This window comes from Artemia sp. Qi Xiang Cuo, chromosome 14, assembly GCF_049724085.1.
Source record: "Artemia sp. Qi Xiang Cuo chromosome 14, ASM4972408v1, whole genome shotgun sequence".
Lineage (NCBI taxonomy): Eukaryota > Metazoa > Arthropoda > Branchiopoda > Anostraca > Artemiidae > Artemia > Artemia sp. Qi Xiang Cuo.
This window is the reverse complement of record NC_142807.1, coordinates 52,592,872-52,612,276: the sequence shown is the minus strand read 5'-3', so window position 1 is coordinate 52,612,276 and position 19,405 is coordinate 52,592,872. Positions and strand designations below refer to the sequence as shown.

General features: G+C 37.0%; 1 protein-coding gene across 7 annotated transcripts in view; it reads right to left on the bottom strand.

The window, feature by feature from the left end:
• NfI (Nuclear factor I) overlaps positions 1-19,405 on the bottom strand; it is a 166,178-nt gene that overhangs the window by 131,918 nt on the left and 14,855 nt on the right. For all 7 annotated transcript variants that reach the window (XM_089100368.1, XM_089100365.1, XM_089100370.1 and 4 more), the window contains exon 2: positions 16,418-16,639. In XM_089100368.1, the coding sequence (XP_088956494.1) occupies positions 16,418-16,426 (9 nt within the window). In that variant the 5' untranslated portion in view covers positions 16,427-16,639. The remainder of the gene's footprint in view (positions 1-16,417; positions 16,640-19,405) is intronic.

Here is a 19,405-nt window from a genome sequence, read left to right as displayed (position 1 = left end):
CCGAGATCTTCTGTTGAGAAGATTTCTTTTTCTATTGGAATTGACATTTTTTTTTTTTTTTATGTTTTGAATTTAGACAGTGACCGAATTCAAAGAAAATGGTATGTTTATGCCAATAAAATATACTATATCGTTTATAATTAAATGCTTTGAGTCTATCTGTATTTATCCGTTAACTTTTTCCTTGGTTTGCTAAGTTTATTAAACAATTAAGGAAAATCATATCCGAAAAACGATTTCGCTTGGTCAGAAATTGAAGTAATAATTTCAGATTTCCTCATGAGACAACTCAAAAAACTGTAGAGCAGCAGGGTTATAGTCCTCGCCGGAATTGCTAGTTTTGATGATTTTCTCTCGTTGTTGTGAATTCTTTAGAAAATCCTAGAAAAAAAACCGATTGATACAATAAAAAATGGAATTTCACATTCCGACTTTTTTTTTCAAATTATGTTAATGATTAAAAATCTACTCTATCAAAAAATCTTAATAATTTATTTTCTCCACTAATCTGGTTTTCCCAGTTGACTATTTTAAGGAGACGTGGATAATTAGTGCCCATAGGCCCCACTTTAAAAAGGGGAAAAATATTTATTGGGGGAGGTGAGAGTAAAATGTATTAAGAGTGCAGTTAACTCTCGAGTCTCTAGATTTTTCTAGGCATCTTTATGAATGGCCTTGGGGGATTTTCCTTCTATATCCGTGTGTAAGTATTTATTATGCTCGAACTCACCAGACTATGCCACAGATCTTGCCACAAAGGCCCATTGCCTCCAACCATGTGTAAGGAACTCGTTCATTAATGGAAGAAAAAGAAAAGCACTTTTGAAAATTCTTTCTTTTCGGACTTGGATGTTCAGTTATGGCACCTTCGGTATTCAGCAAAACATCAAACCGCTGATTAGAGGATAGGGGTACACATCTACACCCGTACTCAGGGAAGAGGCTCGCGGGTTCATACCCCTCCCCTCCCGAAATTCTAAGATTTTTGTAACGTCCTTATATTTCCACATAATTCGCCAAACTTATGCCCCACTCCGAATAAATTACTGTGTTTATATCTGGTAATCAGAGGTAACGCTATAACGCTATAGCGTTGCCTATAGTAAAGGCCATCCGGCTCGAATGTTTTTTGTTTTTTTTTCCAGAGGCACTTCCTATGGAAGGGGTCGTCATATAAACTGCAAAGGGGACACATTCAATCGGAAATTGAGAGTTTTAGTGCCCTTTTTAAGAGTCAGAAGTGATCAGAGGGCAACTAGCCCCCCATGCCTTTTTTTCCTAAATGCATCCGATAAAATTTTTGAGATAGCCATTTTTTTAAATAGTTCAATGATCACATAACGAAAACTCCGGTGTCGATACAAACCTCAAGGGCCTGGGGGCAGGCGTTGTAAGTTATGCCCTGGGGGCATAAATGGTTCTAATGGAAGGGATGCTCGTATAAACTTAACAGAGGACTCATTTGATTGGAAATTTAAAGTTCTAGTTCACCTTTTAAGAGTCAAAAGAGATCGGAGGGCACCTAGCCCCCCCCCACGCCATTTTTTCCTCAAACCCCTCCGATAAGAACGTTTAGATAGCCATATTTTAAAAATAGTTCAAAGATCATATAACAAAACTCCGGTATCGACAAACCCGCCGAGGGCCCTGGGGCAGGCGTTGTAAGTTATGCCCTGGGGGCATATATGGTTCGAATGGAAGGGATGCTCATATAAACTTAAAAGAGGACTCATTTGATTGGAACTTTAAATTTCTAGTTCACCTTTTAAGAGTCAAAAGAGATCAGAGGGGACCTAGCCCCCCCCCCCACCATTTTTTCCTAAAACCCTTCCGATAAGAACGTTTAGATAGCCATATTTTAAAAATAGTTCAAAGACCATATTACGAAAAATCCGGTGTCAACAAAGCCCCCCAGGGCCCGAGGGCAGGCGTTGTAAGTTATGCCCTGGGGGAATATATGGTTCTTATGGAAGGGATGCTCTTAAAAACTTCAGAGAGGGCTCATTTGATTGGAAATTGAAAGTTCTAGTTCAGTTTTTGAGAGTCAAAAGAGATTGGAGGGAAACTAGCCCCCCATGCCCCTTTTCCCCCAAATACATCCGATAAAATTTTGAGATAGCCATTTTGTTAAAAATTGTTCAAAAGTCGGATGACAAAAACTCAGGCGTCAACACACAACCCCCCCGGGCCCAGGGGCAGGCGTTATAAGTTATGGTCTGGGGCATATGGATCTTATGGAAGGGATGTTCGTATAAACTTCAGAGGGCTCATTTGAGTGGAAATTTAAAGTTCTAGTTCACCTTTTAAGAGTCATCACAAGGCCGTTAATTAGAATAAATAGCTGTTATGAAAGTATTAAAATAAACTTAGAGATTAAAAGAGATTGGAGGGTAACTAGCCCCTCCCCCTCCCTCTCCACGCCCTATTTTCCTCAAACCCATCCGTATAAAAACTTTGAGAGAGCCATTTTTTCAAAATGGTTCAAATATCATATAACGAAAACTCCAGGGTCGACATAATCCTTCAGGGCCCGGGGTAGGCGTTGTAAGTTATGCCCCGCGGGCATATATAGCTATTATGGAATGGATGATAGTGTAACTGCAGAAAGGGTTCATTTGATTGGAAATTGGAAGTGGTAGCTTAGGTTTTAGCACTCAAAAGAGATCAGAGGGCAACTATCCCCCCACGCCTCTTTTCCCCCAAAATGCGTCCGATAAAAATTTTAGTAAAGCCATTTTGTTATAAATAGTTCAAAGGTTAGATAACAAAACTCCGGTGTCGAAACAACCCCCCAGGGCCAGGGGGCAGGCACTGCAAGTTATGCCCTGGTGGCATATGTAGTTCTTATGGAAGGGATGCTCGTATAGACTTCAGAGAGTGCTCATTTGAATGAAAATTGAAAGTTATAGTTCACCTTTTAAGAGTCATCACAAGGTCGTTAATTAGAATAAATAGCTGTTATGAAAGTACTAAAAAAAACTTAGCGTAAAGAGCTAGGTATTGACTAGGGGGTGAACATCCACTCGTCAACACGTATACGTAATAATTTCTGTTCGTTTTAAGTTTTAATGTTGCTCCTTATTTTTAGTTCAAAAAAACTTGTTTTTTTTATTTAATTTCTGATCGTTTTTTTTTAAATAATGCTGGGAAATCCGGCTCCTCCCTTCATAGCAATGTCCCTTCCCCCATGAAAACTTCCTCCGTAGAAAGATCCTCCTACGTCACCCCCCTCCTACCAGAAAACATCCCCCTTGCAAAAGTCTGTATATTTCCCAATAACCAATACTATATGTAAACATTGGGTAAAGTTCATAACTTGCAGCCCTTCCCCCGGGAACTATGGGGGATTCAGTCATCCTAAAAGACATATTTATTATATTTTTGACCATGCTGAACAAAATGGCTATCTCAAAATTTTGATCGGGTGACTTTGGGAAAAAAAATGAGCGTAGGAGGAGGCCTAGTTGCCCTCCATTTTTTGGGTCACTTAAAAAGGGCACTAGAACTTTTAATTTCCGTTCGAGTGAGCCTTCCTGCGATATCATAGGACCACTGGGTCAATACGATCACCCTAGGGGGAACAAAAAAACAAATAAACACGCATCCGTGATCTTTCTTCTGGCAAAAATACAAAATTCCACATTTTTGCAGATAGTAGCTTGAAACCTCTACATTAGAGTTCTCTGATACGCTGAATCTGATGATGTGATTTTCATTAAGGTTCTATGACTTTTAGGGTTGTTTCCACCTTTTTTCAAAAATCAGGCAAATGTTCTCAGGCGCGTAACTTGTGATGGGTAGAACCAAACTTGGTGAAACTTATATATTTGAAATCAGCATAAAAATCTGATTATTTTGATGTATCTATTGGTATCAAAATTCCGTTTTTTAGATTATCGGTTACTATTGAGCCGGGTCGCTTCTTACTTGCAGTTCATTACCACGAACTGTTTGATTTGTATTTACTGATCCTAACTTTAAAATGGTCTTTACTTTTCTTTGAAGAACTTGTTTTTCGGAAAGTTTTTTTTTTTTAATTATACCAGATAAAAAGGGACGAGTCTACTTTGTTCAGTACGATTCAAGTATACAGGGGATGGGGGAAATGCATTTAAAGTGGCTTTGTGCAAAAATTTTGAATTTAAGAGGTCGGCCAAATCGTGTAAGCAGAGATTATTTATTAATTGATTTGTTTCTAATTTAATTATATTGGCAAATTTTAATTAACTGCATTGATTTATTAATGTTATTGATTGATGTATGGATGGTATTGCTATTGTAATAAAACGTCAAATAATATCCTATTAAGGTAAGTTAGTAGTTAGCAGCCGTCCTGGCTTAAACTTAGTAGCCGTCCTGGCTAAGTGGTTGGCGTGCAGGGTTGGGAATCCTTTGTCCGAGGGGCACGGGTTCGATTCCTGGTGTAGATGGTTATTTGGTTTGGGTTACACAAAATTTGTTTGTTACACAAAAAAACTTCAAAAAGCGCATCAAAAATTTGTTTAGATGCATTTTTGTTACGTGTTTATGAGTCGGAAAACATTGTGGGGGGGAGCAAACCCCCTAGCCCTACCTTGGATACTACCTTGGTTATGAGAATATACAAAGTTTGAGAAGTCGAGGACATGGGTCTGAATATCCCACGGTACTAATGTACTATCTGTAACACACGCGCCATATTATACAGGGAACATGCTTAAGAAACAAGTCAAACGGGTTTCTTTCAATAGACAATTGGATTGGAAACCGTGGTTTGTCATTGCGTTTACAATATTTAAACAATTGTTTTTTGGGGTTTGGGGGGGGGGGAGGTACCTTAGTTGGGTTAGGTTAAGTTACGTATTTAACATATGCTATGATTTACTCCCCTAATGTGCAAATATATAACCAAAATTTGTTTCTAGACTATTATATTTTCATCCTATTTTGTTTTATTTCATTAGCATTAACCAAACTTAAATCTTCGCGTGTGTTAAAGATAGTACATAAGTACCTATCCCACCTGCTCTATCTACACGCCACGCTTCGTACAAATGATGTTCACGTGATCTTGCAAAGCTATTAGCTCACTCGAGTTGCGGATTCATATGATATTTAAATACTGATAAATGTTCTTTTGCTTTTCCTATATGCACTGAAAACAAGCATTATATGTGTACCTGTCTAACAGGTTCTGATCCTGATTTAAATCAGGTTCGTTCGTCCTTGTTCACGGAACTAAAAATTTGAAACCAGAAAAGTAAAATCATAGACACTGAAGTTACAATCCATAAGTGATTGAATAAAATGTGTCTTTACCTGAACAATACCACTCAATGAATCTGATACAAAACTTTATTGAATAACTTCGAATTAACTAAATCATTTTTGTTCATGAGTCGGGACCTTGACGAATTCGAAAATCAGTAACTGCCCTTAGATAAATGAGATTAAAGTTTATACTGAAGTTACCTTCACGCATAGAATATCTCCGTGTGCTGTGCCTCTACTGTTCTAACAATATACAATTATCAAATGTGGTACATAGACTACTACTGCAAACTCCGTAGTGATAGACTCAGCCAAGGCTGTGTCCAGGGGGAGAATCAGTTTTGATCCCCCCCCCCCCCAAAAAAAATGTCCAACTCGTAAAAAAAGGTACTTGTGTAGAGTCCGCTAAGTACAATCGAATTTTACTGCGAGAACAGATAGGCATTTTATTGAGTAAATGCCTGTACGCTGCATAAACAAAGGGTTTCTCACTCCGGGAACTATATTTAAACTTTAGTTTTTTGGGGTTTAGGGAGAATAAAAGTTACCTAGGTTGGGTTAGGTTGCGTATTTAATTTATGCTATGCTTTACCTCCACCCCCACCCCCGAATGTTCAAATATTTAGCCCAATTTTCTTCATAAACTGTTATATTTTCATCCTATTTAGTTTTATTTCATTAGCAATAACGAAACTTATCTTCTCTTGTACTTACCGGATTCTACACAAGTACCTAAAAAGGTAACAAAATGCATATAAACAAAATAGCGATATGTTTTATAAAGTTTTTAATTATAAACACCCCGAATTAAAATACCCCCCCCCCACGGAACAAAAATCCTAGACACGCCCTTGGGCCCAGTTGTATCATTCCGAAGTAAAACTTTTTTGGCGCTCCTCCCTTATAATTTTGTGTCCTCTAAAATTAATATTTTTGAGACTATCACTAACGTTAAACGAACTTGATAATTTTTTTTTCAATATAATCACTTTTGAAAATCCTTTCAGAATGAAAGAATTGTATGCAAGTCTGAATTTCATTCATTTACTGTTTCTAAAAATTCTAATATCCAAAAAAATATTTAATTTGGCACCCTATGTTAAAGCACTAAGGCAATGGTCTAAATTGGCCCCATTTGGAATAAAGGCCTGGTGATGTGTAAAAAGCCATTCGACTATGCTTAAAATCAAGAAGATGATATTTCAGGAATTCCCGTGTGAGATGTACAAACACCCGCTCTCACATTAAAATAGACCAAAACGCGCAAATTCATTTGCCGAAATTTTGTTTGTTTTGCACAGCCAAAACCAGAGGTGATTAAGGGGGGGGGGGGGGGGCAGAGGAGGCACTTGCCCCGGATGTAGAAATTTTTGGGGCGCAAAATTTCAAATAAGTAATATAGCGGTTATAATCATTTTGTAATTTTAGAAATTTTTTTTTATTACAATAAAGTAGGGGGCGCAGTTGGCACAAAGTATCAACAAATTCAATCGAAATTTTCATTTTTCCCATATCTTCATCACCATTCATGGTGACTCACCATTAAACACTTAAAATAAAATTAAGCCGACCAAATTTTAATTAATTTTTATGTATTTTGTGATATGTTGTGTTCAAATTTTGTTAATAAATGAAAATTTTGTTAATAACAAAATTATTTTTCAAATTTGGCCAGTAAATTTTTGGGGGACAGGTGGGGGCACTAATCAAGATTTCACTCCGGGCACAAGGGAAGCCAGAACCATCACTGGCCAAAACCTAGCACGGACATAATAAAATTAAAAATCTACGTCAAGCAGATAACCATGTGACAAAAAAAAACGAGAAAAAACAGACTGGAAAACCTATCGACAAAACTATGTACTTTCATCTATTTCTCTTGAAAATTAATAAACGCTATTGTGCCATTTTTTTGAAAAAGGCCATACCCCACCTAGGAGTTTCTAAAAATCCTGATGCCCCTCCCGACAATTAAATTTCGTCATTCAAAATTTCTACATGTACCTTCACCTATTTCTCTTGAAAATTAAAAAACGCTATTGTACCATTTTTTTTAAAAAGGCCATACCCCACCTAGGAGTTTCTAAAAATCCTGATGCCCCTCCCGACAATTAAATTTCGTCATTCAAAATTTCTACATGTACCTTCACCTATTTCTCTTGAAAATTAAAAAACGCTATTGTACCATTTTTTCGAAAACTTAAAAATGTAGATACTAGATTTTTTGTGCTTGACAGCGGCGGTATGGGTTATTCTCTATGTTAGCCCCGCGTTCATCAGAACTTGCTCCAATGAACTGCAATGAATTATAGCATAAGCATAATTATCATGCTGCATTGACCACGGTTTGAACATGACAGTGAATTTTTCAAAAAAAAAAAAAAAAAAAAAAAATCTTGCAAACCCATAGAACAGTGGTTCCTAACCGATTTTGGGCCATGCCCCACCTAGGAATTTCTAAAATTCTATTGCCCCCTCGTGACAATTAAACTTCGTTATTCAAAATTTTACATGTATTCACTTGAAGGAAGCTTAAAAGGCCACTAACTTTTTTTTTCAGGTCGTCCTCTAGGCATATTTCACGCCAATGAAAAATATTGTCTGTATAGAACACCTTTCCATGGGCGTAGGGAGGAGGGGCAGGGGGGGGCAGCTGCCCCCCCCCCCCCCTAGACCTTCAAATTTACATTAGATATGGCTGAAAAAGCAGATGGTTTGGAAAAAAGCAGTTGATAAAACTCCATCACACTATCGACTGCCCCTCCTAGACAATATATGCCCCCCCTAGACAATATGCTGCCTATGCCCATTTATACAATGCATGACGTTATTGCAATACTATCATATATCTTTTTTGCTCTTTAAATGCAGATTAATGTGAAGTCATTCACATGAAAAATCTTTTTTTTTTTCAAAATTAAGGAGCTAACGTATAGGCTAGTCAGCTAAAGGGCGCACGTCCTGCACGTAGGACTGATGGGTCCTGCGCCCCACATTGGGAGTCACGGTCATAAAACCTTTGAATATTAAAAGAATTTTATATATGTAAGAGGAAGCGTTGCAGCTTATTGACCTCTGAAATATAATACGCAAATAGTTAATTTCAATAGGTTTCAGTACACTGGCGGATCCAGGGAGGCAACCCCCCCCCCCCAAGTTTTTCTGGTGCCCTCATTCCTTGTTTTTTGTCTGTTTTTCACTCTTTCTTTAAAATAATTTTGTCAATTTGGTCAACTATTGGCACCCTTGTCAAATTTTACCACCCCCCCCCGCCTCAAGATTTTGCTCTAGATCCTCCCCTGTTTGAGTAGGTGCTTTTGAAGGCAATTCAATAAGTGAAATTGGTTATTTAACGCTAAAAATTACAAAAATCAACTGCAATAAGCTTATTGAACGTAGGGTAGGTAACCCGTAAACCCGTAAAAGTAGTTCCGTGGAAATTCACAGTCTTTTGATTAAATTCCATGCAAAACTAAAAGACGGTATGCAGAATGTAGATAACCGACATTTAACTATAATCAAGTCGCCTAAGCCATAGATTTATTTGCCGCTTATCGTTTTTCTGAGAAATTGTTCAGCAAAAATAATAGTCTCAAAAGATCTCTAAGGAATTTTATAAATGCTTTGAAGGATAAGTACTTGTGCTGTACTCGAAAAAAAAAAATTAAGACTGATTTTATTCTTATTTGAAATATACTAGGCTCAGTGGCGGTTCTGCCCTCTCTTTTGTGCCTCGGACAAAATCTTGATTAGTGCCCCCCTCCCCCTGTCTTTCACAAAATTTTCAGACCAAATTTAACAAGATTTTCATTTATTAACAAAATTATTTTCGAGTCATTAATTAATTAATAATTTATTTTTTAAATTACTATTTAAATTATTTAATTATTACTGATTATTTCGATTATTATTTATTTCGTTAATTAATTAATAATTTGTTAATTATTTTTATTTATTAGCTTTACTCTCTACTTTATTAATAAAATTTCTAAAATTTCAAAATGATCATAACCGCTAGATTGTTTGTTTAAAATTTTGCGCCCCAAAAAATTCTGCACCCGGGGCAAGTGTCCCCTCTGTCACTCCTTAAAACCGCCTCTGACTAGGCTAAACCTTCTGACCACCCTGACAATTTTGGCTGTTAGTACATACATATTTCACATTACATGAAACAGCATAATTAATTGTTGTAATTATGACAACAGAAAGCTATATTTAAGCATTAAAAGAAGAGGCAAAGTTTGATGACCCGGCGCTATATAGCCTATTTATCACTGCATACCTTTACAGCTTAGAGCAAAATCTTTAAACAGTAGCTTTAAGATTGATTGAAGAAGCTTAAAAAAACAGGTTTAAAAGGACTCATCTTCAGGAAGCAATGATCAAGCCATCATCGTACTGAGAGTGAAGATCTGGCCATAGATTTATTGCCTGGATAGACACCAGACAATTTACGCGAGCAAGTAAACAGTCATCAAGCATCTGGCAAAAATTTCGGATTCTCCCAGAAAACAAAAAATACCAGAGAAACATTATCTCTCCCTCTGGAAAAACATAACTTTACCTGGTTGCATGGAAGAACAAGCGTACAAACCTCTCGAAAAACCATGCTGTCTGTCGATGTACGACAGAGTAAAGTTGTATACTAAGAAGTATTCAATGCAAAAACAAGGTTTAATGGATTGTATGTCCTTCCTCCCTCCCTTAATGATTTACGCGCCTGTAAATAAGCCAAGGTTTTTATTAGTTTCCACGTTGTCCATCTCAAAAATCTGTTCTGTTAATAATTTTCACCTCCTTCTGTAAGGAGAATACTTAATTTATGGACAGCCAAAGTCAAAATGAGTATTTTCGTAAAATAAAACTATAAAGAGGATAGCCCAGAAAAATGGAGAGCTTACTTGTGAAAATTACTGTTACTCAAAAACTTTTCGTTCATTTTACTGACTTAGAATCCTCCCAAGCCTCCCGACCTCCCAAGCGCTGGAGGGAAAACTTTCCCAGTCATCCCCAGTCGGTACTCCTTCGGACTGCAGCGAACAGGGAATCGTATAAGAAGCTTTGCCATAGTTCAGTCAGAGGAGAAGCCCCGAGTCGGCCAATCCGGCCGGATGGGAATTCAGTAAGTATTGGGCTAGACACGTCCCACGTGCAATTGTTCCATTGTGCAGCGATTCTGCTGTCTATCGATGAAACATTTCTTGCGTTCGAATGTAGCCTAATAACCTCAAGTTGGATATTTTCCATTTCTTTAAATTTTTGATTAGAAGAGCGAATTTTTCTACTCCACAGAACCAAAAATACTTATTAATCAGAAATAAAACGGCAAAAGAGAATAAAATTGAAGGATTTAATATTGCTATAACATATCGCGACATAAACGGCCTTTCATTTCATATCCTTCCATATAATTTTGTCATTTTTTAATGTTTCTTCGTTATTGATGTTTCGGTAAACTCGCCCTTTTCATTAAAAATTGCAAACAAATCTAGAAAATATTCATCTTGACGATTCATCATTTGGAATTAGCAAATTTTGCATCAACATACAACAGAATTTCTCTGAAGCGCAATCAAGTGCATATATGGGACATGTCCAAGGACAGAAACCAAGGTTTGATTTTGTTTCTGAAGCTTGAACTTTTTATCGCCTGGAAGATCTACTTCGCAAGTAAAATAGCTTCATTTTAACGAAATGGCAACCCTGATTCTTTTTTTTTCTAACAATTCGCTGTCTCGAATTGTCTTGAAGTGCGCAATGATCAGCGTTACCACTTCTTGAAACGCAGTCTCCATTACGTTATACTGAACTGTCGTAACTATGCATATGTATTTGGCAATCCTTGTATTCTTGACAACCAGCTAGCTGATAGTTTAGTAATCTAACGGGCATGGTCAAAAGCAATTGTGACTATTCATCGGAATATACACTTATAGTTGTTCACATAGATATTCAGAAACTCATTATAGAATTACATTAATATTAAATTAACTTATTTCTACTCCGGCAGGAATTCCTAGAGGGATTGGACCATTTTAACAATAGGTACTAGTACTCTTCTGACTCAGATCTAGCTCTAAAAATGTGTGTCCCACTCAAAACTGTACAAAATATACGTAATCAAAGGTGCGCAGATGTTGTCGTTAGGTGGAGGGGGACCAGGGGATCTTTGGAGGGAGGTTCAAAAACATAGACTTGTGTTTTATAAGTCACTGTTTTACTTTTTTCCCACGAGAGGTGGTCCATCGACCCGTCTCAGCGTGGGTGAATCGTCCCATCCCCCCTGCGTGCAACTATGTATATAACGTATTTTTAATTTAGACGGTCGATCCTGTGGCAGCAATGATCAAATCATCTTCGAGGGTGATGAAAGTTAAGATCTAAGCCGGCTGTCGCTGACAAATTTATAAATAAAGGAGCATCTGTTTCCCATTTTTAGAACCAGACACATAACAGGAGAGTGGGATGCCTAATTGATAAGGCCTCCTTGAGCCTGAAAACCACAGGGTATTTTAGAAGATAAACCTCCCTGATAATGGGCAACAACATATCAACGCACTCCAGGAATAGGGTTACACTTTCACAAATATTTGCCTTTTTAGAAAATGTGATGATTTTCAATCGTTTCAGCATCTTCATTCGATTATTTTCTAACCTGAAGAAAGTGTTAAAATGACTATAAACATTTTTCGGTACTTATCTGTTAGACAGTACACACTCGAGAATTTGGATCTACAGCTGCGGGGTTGAAACAACTAAGACGCTTGGGAGATAGATAGGATATATATATATATATATATATATATATATATATATATATATATATATATATATATATATATATATATAATTTGGACTGTATATTTGCACATTGGGGGGGGGGGGGGTAAATACAGCGGGGCTGCATGCAAAATGTAACCAAACCAAAATACCAAATAAATATTTATTAAAATATAGCTACAATGCTAAAATGTAGTTTTCCACTGAGCCGAAGCTAATTGTCTCCGTATACGAACACCAATGAACCGGTTATTGTCTGATTTTACAGACCCAAATTCTCGAGTGTGTACTGGCAAAAAGATAAGTACCCATTTTTCTGCCCATGATAGAATAGGACGGACGCACGAGGCACAAAAACACCAGCGATCATCCAGCACATTTTTCAGCATTCAGAATACGAGATTTCAGTCCATTGTATACACCCTGCACCCCCCCCCCCTACCCATCCACGTGTTGGTGCAAAATAAAGCACGTTTAATTTGCTTTGCAGGTTCGTCAGTAAAAATAACACTTAAATGACCTTTGTTCATCAAACACTTTTGAAGCTTCAAATAGACACAAAATATTTCTTTTTTTCTTTTTGTTAAGTTCAAATACTTAATTTGATAGTTCAGGTACATTCGTGGAAACTTTGTTTTTAGGGAGGGAATAGTAAAAAAAATTCATTTGATAATTTGAATACCGTAAGAATTACCCAGAAATTTTGGCAGTTTAGGATTTCCTGGAGGCCCGAGTCCCAAGGTCACCCTCCTGCGCACGTCCCTTCTGCGTGACCACCGTCGTGCGTGGTGGTTACATAAAATGATATGTATATTGTTGCTCCCCTATAAGATAATCCTTTAACTATTAATTTCTCAAAAGTAGTTAGTGTTACTTAGCAGTGTTTGGTAGGCTAATCAAAGTCAATATATTGTCAATCTGTTCTAGAGACGTATTTATACATATGCCTAATCGATTAATATGTTTTATGACTAGACTCCTCTAGTATCCTCAGTGGGGAGGGGGGGGGGGTACCTCAGATTTGGCGTTTTCTACCAAAAAGTTTTTGATCCTTGGTAAATCTTTCAAAGTCTTGCTCCCTCCATATAGACTTCTTCAGATGCCCGTAAAGTAATTTGGATAAACGTACCTAGGATTCGGATAGACGTGCTTTAAATAACCCCGCTTTGACGCCAGAATCTTTGCCATCTTTAGTACCGAATCTTTGTCAAAATTTAGTACCAAAATTAGTTAGGAAGTCATTATTAACCATGATACACGAGGTTTGACAGGATGCAGAAGTAATTCTTTTGGCATGATGGGGGGATAAGAATATACCATAGCAGTGCAATGAATTTTGACGGGTGGATGTACATACCGCACCTTTTTTTATAGGACAGTTCAAAACCTATTCCCCAGGGTAACCACAAAATATGTCGGTAAAATTCGCGCATACCGACAAATCGGTACTTCTTCGATATACCGACTCTTTTATATAGAGCTAGTTCGGTTAATGCTAATGAAATAAAATAGGATGAATAAATAATAGTTTAGAAACAAATTTGGGCTATATATTTGCATATTAGGGGGGGGGGGCAAAGGATAGCATATATTAAATATGTAACCTAACCTAACTTAGGTACCTTCCCCCGCCCCCCTCCCCCCCAAAGACAACACTTTGAATATCGTATACGCAATTAAAACAACGCTATATATCTACATGAGTGTGTTGAATCATTCCGTAAAACGTATTTGTTCAAAGCGTCTTGAGTTAGAGCTACAAAAAGAGTGGGTATAACGAAGAAGTACCGGCAAATCTCTACCTCGCAACGTTGTAGAAAAGAAACTTTCAAGAATAAATCAACATCCCGAATTAGGGCTAAAGGAAATATTTTCAAGTATATCCATTCCTTCCCTACTTGTAATGCTTTAAAGAGATCCTTAAAAATTCAAAAAATTATCCCGGATTGGATTAAAGCCAATTCAAAACAAGGATTCATTAATAGCCTGCTGAAGGCAAATGCTAAAACTTGGTTTTAGCGAACACTAGTGATGAGATTTCAACGTTTGTAAGGGATAACTAAAGAACGATTTGATTGATTAATTCAGACTAATTAAAATCGGAAATTTGTCAGGTCACAATTTAAACAGTCCGATTTAGGGATACAGAGAATGTTTTCAAGCTCGTATCTTCAACCCTTCCCTACTTGTAAGGCTTTAGAAGTTTTGAAAAAAAATTGAGTAAAATTGCAATTTAGTGGCTATTCTAAAGGAAACGTTATAAGAACTAAAAGAATAATACTATTGGACTCCCTATTTAATGCACTTTTATAGAATGTCATGGTCTTTTTTTCTGACAATGTGCACAACCCCTCGCCTTCTTATTGGCCCAGATATAGCCCTTATAACATATCTTGATTTTAGCCTATGCTAGAGACCCATTTTAACGTTTGTAAAATATGATCTAAGAGCAATTTGATTGGTTAATTTTGACTTATTAAGATGGAAATTTTTCACCATAGAACTTTCAAATTTATCAGTTCCCCATTCACATTCACTGGTGAATGTCCGAAATGCCTTTTTTTCCCCTTGGATTTAGTCACCGTTGCCATTCAACTTTTTTCAGTTTCATGCAAGGTTTGATGATGACAGGTTAGGTTAGATTAGGTTTGGTTTTTAACCCATTTCTGATATTTATAACCAAATTTAACCTAGCCTAACCTATACTAACATATTCTAACCTAACTTTAACTTTTACCATCATAGTTTGCATAAGACTGAAAAAGCTGGCTCGCAGAGCTAATTGAATCAAAGCAGAGAAAAAGAAATTTCGGACACCCACGGCAAATATATAAATATAGCCTACATAAAGCTAAGGACTAATAATGAAGCTCTTTAATTTACCAAGCGTTAATTGAATTTTAAAACGTTATAAAAACAAATTTATTTCAACTCTGGTTTTAGGTAGCTCTGGATACTAGCTAAATCCTATCATGAATAGAACAAGAGGTAGCGGATTTCCAAATTATGGCTAAATTAAGATTTTTGCTAAATCTCCTTGTGAATTTTGCTTTGATGTTTTCTTTTCTTGAATTGTAGGCCTTGGTAAGGCAATTCCTGATTGTTTAGTCGTTTCCAAGCTATATTTGAATTTTATTCGAAGCTGGGCCCTATTTTCCAAAAAAAACTTTTTATGCCCTCATTTTGGCTCCAAATCTATTCCTTAAAGTTTCATTCGCCTATCTGAACAGTTTCCAAGAAAGCGTAAATCCACTGCTTAAGAATCTCACCTTGGTAAATTTTTGGCAGTTCATATTATTGACTTACGAATAAAGTAAACATACTACTCGATGCCTTTTTTTATGCTCTTTCCAAATATAACAATCATTTTGTCGGAAATTAATTTTACCCCCACCCCTATATATACCAATTCAGGGTATATATTTGCACATTAGGGGGGTGGGGGTAAGTTTATTTCTGATACAAATGAGAGGTAAGTTTAGAGTTTACCCCCCACCACGAATGTGCAAATATATACCCTGAATTGGTAAATATAGGGGTGGCCAGGTGGGGGTAAAATTCATTTCCGGCATAAATGATTATTATATTCGTAAAGAGCATAAAAAAAGGCATCGAGTAGTATGTTCACTTTATTCGTAAGTCAATAATATGAACTGCCAAAATTTATCGTTACCTTTTGTTTTTCTATGGAGGAAACTACGAAAAATGTAAACCCCCCATATTTTGATAATATCTTTTTGGAGGTATTTTCATTTAAAAAATGCATTTTTTGTATCGTTATTGAAAAAGTTGAAAAAACGTCGTTTGTGCGCGCCCCCTAGATATTTAAAAAAAACATTTTGCACCCCCCCCCCCCACTATAAGTTCATAAACTGGCGCCTTTGGCGATATCAAGGCATTAGGAGGGGGCTAGGCAGCAATTGCAGAGGTAGTAATTATTCTATTTAAAAAGGGAATGGAGTGAGGAATTCAATGGTTTATTTATTTTTCTGCCATTTGATTTTGTGTCGCAATATAAATTTACTGAAACTATCCATTCCCAAATCCCCTCTAAGGGCCCTTGTCCATGGTCGTAGGCAGGATTAGACAGCATATAGCATATTGTCTAGGGGGGGGGGGGCAGTCGATAGTGTGATGGAGTTTTATCAACTGCTTTTTCCAAACCATCTGCTTTTTCATCCATATCTAATGTAAATTTGAAGGTCTAGGGGGGGGGGCATCTGTCCCCCTCCCTACGCCCATGCCCTTGTCATTTCCTCCACCTACACATCTCCAGGAGCTAAATACATGTATATCCATTCAGTTTGAATATTAATTTACATATTCATACAAACAAACTGAATCAGGTAACATCAAATTAGCCAAAAAAAGAAATATCCACACTTACCATGATCATCTTTTTTATTAATCCATCATCACCCGAAAATCCGCCAAAGGCAATGGTATTCCAAGTAAGTACACCACAAACACTAAAAAAAGGAAATCCAAATGTTTTCTCAACTTCAGGTACAGTGAAAAAAACGTCTAAACTCAATTAGGCCACAAAAACGAGACTAATTGGTATTCACCGTCTTGCAACACGTCCTCACCACTCCTCAATATCGCGTCACTAAAACAAAAATACTGGTTGTATAGCGGAGTGCAGAGAGAGAGAGATGCTGTAAAGTCAGGAGAACGGAACACTTTTAGAAGGAATCTCCAGCCTTTATATAAACTCGCTAAATATGGAAAAGGGGGTACCGTAAGAAGAAAAATAAAACTTGCGTAATTGAGTCTCGTTTGTAGGCGCAGATGAAAAACTTTCTTTGCAATCGCAGCCATAAATAGAATTAACCTTTCAATTCATTACAAAATATAAAAATTTGACCTGTCAGGGAAGACGACATCCTTAAATGTAAGGGCTTAATTTGCTATGGAACAGGGGGGAGCAACTACCTCCCCCCAGCCGAATTTTGTTTGTTCAAAAATATTGTCAAAACTAATATAAGCCTGCATAATTCAATTATCCACAGAACCGGGTTTGTTGCCTATGTTATACTTTAGCCCTAATGGCACCGTAGGGCTCATTCTTCAGTGTTCAGTTTCATCTTCAATCGATGTAGGAAAATCAGCTTCCGCTTGGCCCCCCCCCCCCCAGAACTTTGACGAAATTAAATTGGGATTTTAAAAGCTGTGGATGAAACTTAAGCTAGGCCAAAAACGGACTGGGCCAGAGGAAAACTTACACCTGGGTCCAAGGCTGCATTAAGGACGTACTGGTTTTGACTTCCTCCCCTCAAAATTTTTGGCCAACTGATAAAAATGTTACAAAAACGCATATAAACAAATCTGATGTTTTCTAGTTTTTGTACCCCCCCCCCCCCCAAAAAAAAAAACTTGGATACGCCCTTGCCTGGGTTGGTCACGCTCAAGCCAATTCATCCCTATTTTTTTTTTTTTTTTTTTAAGTGAATTAAAGGCTCTAACTTTCAGATATCACCTACACTAAATTGTGTGTGCCAAGCATAGCGGAACTGTGCACAGCGTGGAGGAACTTTGCGGCACATGTGACACTCCGAGATGTCCATAAGGTGGCGGAAAGTGGGTGAACTCTACTAAAATAAACGTTGCAAATTAAGTTGCTAGTGTTGCCCAAGCAACTGAAAAGTCTACGGAAACGAATTAACGCATCGGTATCATAACAGATAACGAAAATAATCGAACTGATAATCGGATAATCAACGGATAACGAAAATAGTATAAATTATAACAATAGAGCAATGTATACAGTTTTTCAATTTCCAACGTCTATGAAAATACAGTAGAAAAAAAGATGTGATAGTAGAAAAGATGTGACAGTAGAAAAAAGATGTTAATTGATATAATATTGCGAAGAAAATTCCCGTCTTAGGTTGGTTTGAAGTTGTACAGGGGTACAAATTTATTGGGATAAACTTGAAGACATAACCTGTAACAGAAAATTCGTTGGCCCTAAGCAAGTCTATGGTCTTAGATTTTATTATGAAATATATTTCAGTTTTATTTCGTAATGGATACTTATAGGTAGGAAGAATCATTAAAATCCTAAGGTTTCGCTTGGAGACGTTTTTTGTCCTAGTACATATGTTGCGGGGTTGGGGGACGCTTAAGTTAGGTTTTTAACCCGTTTCTGATATTTAGAACGAAATTTGAGCGAACCTAACCTAATCTAAAATAACATAATCTAACCTAACCCTAACTTTTACCACCATAGGTTGCATCAGACTGAAAAAGCTGACTCGCAAAGCTAGTTGAATCAAAGCAGAGAAAAAGGAATTTCGATTATTCGACGGTGAATGTTGACAATAACTAGATTTCGAATATTCACCGTAGCTATTTAAGTATCTATTTATGCATAACGTTTAAGGAACACCCAGATAACTGAAAATAAACAGTGGCATAACAATGCACTATTTCATGCTTTAACGTCCACCTTTTCTTATTTTTTTAGTGGGTGCATACCCCAAGAGCCATTCCCGGGGGGAAGACAATTTGGGCAGCCGAACCGTGTACCGTGGCTTAGGGGCGGCTGAGGAATTGCCCCCTTTGATCCGATTTTTCACTTTGATTCGGCTTTTTTTTGTTTATATTTGAGCCGAGAGAAGGGAGCTATAATTAATTTCCCCGGGCGACACCAACCCAAGGAACAGCTCTGCAAAACAATAGTCATAAATATAAATACTGCGGATTTTTTCTGTTTCAATATTGTTATATTATACCAATGAATTTAGTCACTTCTAAAAGGGCGATGGTTTTGCGAAAATAACTCTTATTGATCCTTTGAGCACCCTATAAGAATAATTATTGTCTTAAAAGATTTAAGTGACAAAAATCTGTAAAGATTAAAGATTATTGCACAGTAACGGAGGACTCTAAGCTTATTTCGTCGTATCCAAAACAAAAGGGCATATCTCGCATTTTCATAGTTTTTAATAAAATAACATATAAAATAGTAGTTTTTAAGTAACCCTAAGCAATATTTTTTCCCCTCAGGTATCTAAATGAGAAAACTTGAAATGCTTCAATGAACCTTAAAGTCTGAGAGACCAAATTCTGAGTCCAAACTCGTCACGAATAAAGAAAAAAAAATGTTCAGACTGAGTACACGTTACAAGTCCCGAGATCAAATTCGAACTTGTGTTCAATTCTAACGTGCATAAACTTATACACAATGAAGTATAGCCAATTTTTCACCTTGAGAAAGAAAAAAAAATCTTCGGATCGAATGCACGTCTCAATATTAAATTCTAACTCGTCTACTTGTATATACTTCGAACGTGTATAAACTTGTACCTAACAAAGCATAGACGATTGATCTTGAATAACGAATAAAACTCTTGGTCGAATACTCGTCGCA